This window comes from Etheostoma spectabile, chromosome 13 (assembly GCF_008692095.1).
Source record: "Etheostoma spectabile isolate EspeVRDwgs_2016 chromosome 13, UIUC_Espe_1.0, whole genome shotgun sequence".
NCBI classification, from domain to species: domain Eukaryota; kingdom Metazoa; phylum Chordata; class Actinopteri; order Perciformes; family Percidae; genus Etheostoma; species Etheostoma spectabile.
In genome coordinates, this window is record NC_045745.1 from 4,628,379 (window position 1) to 4,635,210 (window position 6,832).

A 6,832-nucleotide genomic window follows, 5' to 3' on the forward strand; every position below is an offset into this window, starting at 1 on the left:
TGAGAAAATGAAAGCTCAGATGGGCCGATCAGGAATCTTGGCCCCTAGGTGGTCACAAGGGGCAAGGTCACACGCCCAGCCTCCACCTTGCCCCCCCCTCCTGAAAAGCTACAAACTCAGAAATTGCACATGCTAAGGAAAGCTCATAAAAGAGACTTCAGATACAGTATTAGGGACCACTGAGGTCTATATAAAAGAGACTCAGATCAGTATTAGGGAGACCACTAAGGTCTATATAAAAGAGACTTCAGATACAGTATTAGGGGACCACTAAGGTCTATATAAAAGAGACTTCAGATACAGTATAGGGACCACTAAGGTATAATAAAGAGACTTCAGATACAGTATTAGGGACCATAAGGTCTATATAAAAGGACTTCAGATACAGTATTAGGGACCACTAAGGTCTATATAAAAGAGACTTCAGATACAGTATTGGGGACCACTAATGTCTATATAAAAGAGACTTCAGATACAGTATTAGGGACCACTAAGGTCTATATAAAACAGACTTCAGATACAGTATTAGGGGACCAGTTCACAATTAATGATTCTTGAGGCAGTGAGCGCAATTTTGTACAGTTGCTTTCTCTGCAGAGTTTCCAAACCACAGCTTTAGAAAAAGTCAGCACACTCTCTATGTAGCGGCTCTGTGAAATTGCATTTTCAGACTGGGGCCAGTGGTTATGTGCCACTTTTTAGAGAGCATGTTGTTGATTTTAAGTACTTGAGTTCTAAAACGTGCAAAATCAGCTGAGGAGGCATGAGGATACCGCATCCTCTACAGACCTGTTGGTCCTGTATGCAAACTGATGTGTGCATGCACACTAAGAACTTGAAATTATACACTTCAAGGAAGGAATTTATAATAAAACACAGGCCTATATGTAGCTAACCGTAGCAGCAGATTTGGCTTTAAACCCAAAGTAGCATAGGAGGCATTGAGAAAGATCTATAAGACAGTGCTTTCTTAGGAAGAGGATCATGTGTTGTTCAGATAGTCATAAAAACCAGCACTACTGCGTCTTCCAACCACAGCCCCCACAATGTTTGCTCCTGAAACACATGCACTTCCTCTCCGCTATCTGGTGCCATTTTTAATCTTTTAATTTGATGTCACGTGCCATCATCCTTTCAACACAGCACTGCAGAATGTATAGTAACAATAGTTTGTTAGGGAATGTGAGACATTCCCAGATGCAAGAAAGGTAGGGTGACCCAGTCCCAGTCAGTGGCCTCAGTCTGATAACTTAATCTGGGTTTCCATAACACCAACATAACATAACCAGCTGTCACACGTTAACTGACAGACAGAAGGGGGGGAGGGGGGCTATCTTTACTGACACATACCCACCCAAAAACCAAACATTACAGCAAGGTATGTATGTCCCACATCTCACACACTGCTGTTGATTATGTCTTTTAACATTTCAATCAACAGGGTAACTATTAAAAGATTAGATTTAGGGTCATATTATGAAATGTCAAGTCTATAAGGAGGAATCTCACTCAGCCTTTTGCGTTTCATAGTTTTTGCATGATGCAAATAATGTACTTTCCTGGTGAGATTGAGCAATAGCCCACAGGAAACAACAGCATTACAATGTGCGGCGCAGGAAGGGGAAACCGATTACTTGGGAAACTGAGAAATACATTTCCTTTTCATTTTTGCGTTCTTTAAACCAGAGGTACAATGTCTATGAAAATACATTTTTGGACATGCTCTGTCGAAACATAACCGAGGCTAATTCCTTCAAGATTAGAAGTGCCGATTTAATGAAGGTATGTGAGCAAGACAGGCTTTTACTATTTAAAACCCATCGCCAACTGAAGCGCTAACAGGCGGAGGACCTATAGAAATGCTTGGCACTCCACACCATAACCCCAGTGGTTCCAGCCTACCAGCATATCTGAGATTCCTGATCCCTCCACCGTGGAGGGGGTGGGGGCTCCATGTGAATGAATGAGAAGCAAGACAAGCTAAAAACAAAGTCCTTGATGCTGGGTTGTATTCTTAACTACAGCCTTTACTTTTACCATGCAGATAAGGAGGCGTTTTGTCAGGTTTTGCCTTTGGCCCTAAAAGGCACGTGCTTTGGCACACACCCTCTTTTAAAAAAAACATTCTTTAGACATTTCTGGATTTACTTTGTCTTGGAATCAGGATGTGCAACTCGCGCCCACTCACCACCGTTCGTTCCTCTATGTGGTGTCTGACACACTCTTTAAAGTTTCACAATGGAAAATCCCAAAGCTGATTCTCGTTTTGTTTATCACAAGTGACAGGAAAGCTGGCCTGGCAGATTCAGTTACAGAAGCCTGGTGGAAACACTGCAGGCACTACACTGCTAAACCACATTTATATTTGGCACAATTTTCAAAAAAGAGGCAAAAGGTCAGTAATTCCTAAAAGTCTGAGGTCCAGCCAGGACCCATGTGAGATCCATCGAGAATGCAGTGACGTTACAATTAGTTTTGATTTCACTATAACTTCACAACAACAACAAAAAAGACACAAGATGAATAGAATGAGTAGCTGTGATTTAACTCTCAGCTGTTTTTATTAATTTAGCATCCAAATCCAATGCCAGTCAGTGGGACCACATCTTTTACACTAAGGGGGTCCCTGGCCTCTGAGTTTTTATTGGGAGGGGGGGGGGGGGGGGGGGGGGGGGGGGCTGAGATTTGAAAAAAAGCCTTGTGTGTCCTTTTTTTAGGTCTGAGAAACATCAGTTGATGGTGAATGCTCTTTCCATGTGATTTAATTACGTTTTGCTCTATTTCTTCTGCGTCAGGGCCACCATATCCTACCAAGACCACCACGGTTCGAGTAAAATATACACAATATATCCTATCCAAGATTAAGCAGAGAAAACAGGTGGATGTATTATGACACGAAAACATATTTCTGAGGAGAAACGCATACACGTTAGTACGATACGGTGAATATCTCGACAGATTTTCCCAGATACATAAACACTTTGAATTTAAGAGGAAATGCTTTTTTTTCCTTTCTGGGAAGGTGTGTGGACCTATCGGCCTCCGACGTACAGAACATCAAATGGTGAACGTATTTTGGCTCGCAGTATTGTTAGTTTGTGACACAACGCTATAAATATTGGTTAATAACAGGTTCATATAGTATATTCAATGTTTTACAGGGTTAAGCATGAAGCGACGAGCCAGGGAGGACCCCAAGGAGCTAATTTAGCGTTAGTAACGTTAACTACGCATCGTCCAAAAAGCGCGAGCTAGCTAGCTTAACGTACCTGAAACCACAAGGGCCTCGTTCGGTCCAACGGTGTGGCAGTTCCCCATTTTACCGACAGAAAAACACGTATGCAAACCAACTCGACGCTTCCAACACCAATTTCACTTTTAAACACACTGTTGTTTTTTTTCCACCTCAATTATCGACGTTTCTGGCTAGTCCGAACTCGAAAGTCGCTCAACGAGTAGCGCTTCCGCTTCTGACTTTCAAAATAAAAGGAATGTTAAGGTCCACATGCTTTAAATGCGCGTTGTGGTTTTATTTTGAAGGTCACACTGCCATACTTCTTTACTCATTTTGCCAGCACATGACATGATCAGATACCCCTCCCTCATTTCTACCCCTCCCCCATAGTCGAGGTGTAGGATAACATATAACAAAATAGGCGTGGTTGTTTAAATGTACAGTCCTCTCACGAAAACTAACCTAAACACGAATCTGGCTATGTAATGTGTAATGTGTGTGTGTGTGTGTGTGTGTGTGTGTGTGTGTGTGTGTGTGTGTGTGTGTGTGGTAGGCAGGCAGGCTACTCAGCCATGTCACATATAGTGTTATGTCAAATATTGTTGTGATAGCTGCAGCTTACAACACGTGTAACCCTTGTGTTGTCTTTGACAATTTTGTCCCTTTTTCAGACTTTTTTTTTGTTTTCACTACCACCACCTTACTAGTTTTACTACTTTTTGGAATTCATGTTCAATAACCATCATTTATATAGAATTAGACCTGATAGTTGAGTTAAAAAAGCAGAAATTATGAATCATTTTGACTAACAGTTAAGATCAGAGGAATGAAAGTGATCAGTTGTATTTGCAAAGAGCGTTGTAAGGAATCCAATCCATTTTTTGTGGTAATTTGGTTAAAAAGAAACCCATATTTCATATTTTAGGCATTTTTTAAAGGGGTCAGATTTGACCCGAGGACAACAGGAGGGTTACTTTAGCGTTGTGCTATAATGTGTGCACATAAAATTCACAGTGTCACCTATCATAGTATTATAATTTCTCTAGCTATCTTTTTATTACTAAAGTCCCCATGACAAGCAGTTTAAGATTATCAGTGTGTATTTTCACAAGTGATAATAATAATAATACTAATTCATTACATTTATATGGAATTAATTACTACTCTCTACTACCACCGATGTGTAGCATCCACCTGAGTAAAAGCAAGAATATTCCACGTAATATTTATATATACTAAATATTTGTACTTCCCTTATCAAGTGAATGCATTCACTCTGCACACTTACAATCTTTGACCTTCATTACCAAAATATTTGATGGGTGATACTGCAGATTAGAAGTGCCCCAACCTGTAACTTTTTTCCAGACTTTGTCAAAACTATAATCAGAAAAGTGCATGACTACTTTCCAAAATTCCAAAATTTCAGAGAATGGATGTTAGCAATTGCCTCTACGCATGATTAAACTCCTGGGTGGGGTGAAATCCACAGAAACCCACAGAAATCACAAACCTGGTCCAGAGTTAGACCCCTGACCCCGGCAGAGTCAGAGTACAGGACTGGCTGTTACCATTATCTTTATAGTTCTCTTTATAGTTCTCTTTTTTAGTTCTCTAAGCTTCATTGAATTTATGATGGCCTTTGTTGGTGCATATGGTTTTATCAGCTATTCCACATCTGTGCCCTTGTGATGTTGTCATGATTTCCATGTGGCTGACAGATGGAGTGAGTGTGATTGCTTCTGCTGCGTTATATCACAAGGATTGCAGCACAAGGGCAGGGATAGACTGGGACTAGACCTGGTCCACAGCACATCCTGGCCCTCTACAACTTGCATGTAAATATCCCACACCCCCACCAGTACCTAGACGCTGCATTCACAAACAGTCCTAGTGGAAGTAGAATCAAATCCAGCTGTTCTCTGCAGAGCTGCATGTGTACTCCTGAAGCCCTGATCTCTCATAAGCGCAGGAAACATGGGCTAACGTCAGGCACCGTATCCTGAAAATCTCTAAGTGCACTTAAAATAAGGCTGGGCGATATGAAGAAAATCAAATATCACGATATTTTAAACCAAATACCTTTTTGAAATACTCATCAGTAATGTGGATACAATGACTAAGTGGGTAAAGCCAATTAATAGAACAGTCACAACAGTCTGGTAAGTTCAGAAATCACTTAAGTAAGTTCCATCACTTTGCTGAAATGCAGCCTTCATAACCAGGGAAAGAGAACACTTACAGTATGTCATATTACGATGTTATGATATCAAAAATCTAAGACGATATCTGTTTTCATGTCACGATATCGATAAAATAAAATATCAATGTATTGCCCGGCTGTAACTTAAGCTATAGTGCGTAGTTTCTGCCGCCCCCATGATGAATTCTAAGATTCTCTACTGTATTGTTTTTTTACTTGACCTTGTATTGCACATATGTTCAAATTAATCTGCTCCATTAAACCCAGTTCATCTCTACTGCTGCTGATATCCTACTGTCTACTACAACTGAGGAAACCATTGAACCAATAGCAATATTATACAATTGTCCTAATATGATCCAGAACTACATTAATGATTTATCATTCATTTGACTCTCTTATTTTTACATAGACTGTAAAAATAATGAATGTACAGTAGCAACAGCCAGCGACACAAACAGAGAGGATGTCACTGAACACTGAACCCCCCCCCCCCACACACACACACACACACACACACTGGTCCAACAGAGGAGCTCCTTCTCTAAGAGGCTCCGACAGCTTCGATGTAGCACGGACCGCTACAGGAAATCATTCCTACCACAGGAAATAAAACTCTTTAACACGTCATCACTGGGTTCTAGATGAGACTCCGAGACTCCACAATACTGCACTCTACTATATATTATACTATACTAACACTGCACTCTACTATATATTATACCAGTGATTCCCAAAGTGGGGGTCGGGACCCACAGGGGGGTCGCGAGCCAGAGAGGGGGGGTCGCAAGTTGATTTCCAGAATTAAAACAAAAATTTAAAAACGATTAGAAATAGCATATGTTAGCCATGATTTTAACACAAGATAAAACTAGTGGCTAAATTTAAAATACAACCAAGCAAATAAATAAAAAGGGAACAGCTCCTTTGATTTTCACGCCTATAGTGCGTGCTTATACATATAATGTTATATAATGTTTACATACGTTTATAGTGGGGGGGTCGCTAGTCACTTGCACCGTTACTTTGGGGGTGGTGGGCTGAAAGTTTTGGGAACCCCTGTATTATACTATACTAATACTGCACTAATGCAACCTGCACAACTGGTTTATGTACATTTAGCATACTAATCAAGCGGTTACACATCTTGTTTTCCCATCCTGTAGTGTATTTAATCAAATATTTGTTCTTACATTTTTATTCAATTCAATTCAATTTTATTAATATAGCGCTAAATCCCTATTCCTATTATTATGTCATGTATATTGTATGTATGTATATTGTATCCTAGTATTTCATTTTTATTTATATTCTGTGCTGTGTGACTGATGTATGTTTGCTGCTGTAACACTGTAATTTCCTATTTTTTTGGGATCAATACATATCTATCTATC

General features: G+C 40.1%; 1 protein-coding gene across 2 annotated transcripts in view; it reads right to left on the reverse strand.

Annotated features, from left to right (window-relative positions):
• The window catches only part of LOC116700524 (flotillin-2a), an 18,707-nt gene extending 15,217 nt beyond the window's left edge, over window positions 1-3,490 (reverse strand). For both annotated transcript variants that reach the window (XM_032533810.1, XM_032533811.1), the window contains exon 1: window positions 3,270-3,490. In XM_032533810.1, the coding sequence (XP_032389701.1) occupies window positions 3,270-3,318 (49 nt within the window). In that variant the 5' untranslated portion in view covers window positions 3,319-3,490. The remainder of the gene's footprint in view (window positions 1-3,269) is intronic.
• Window positions 3,491-6,832: the final 3,342 nt, after the last annotated feature.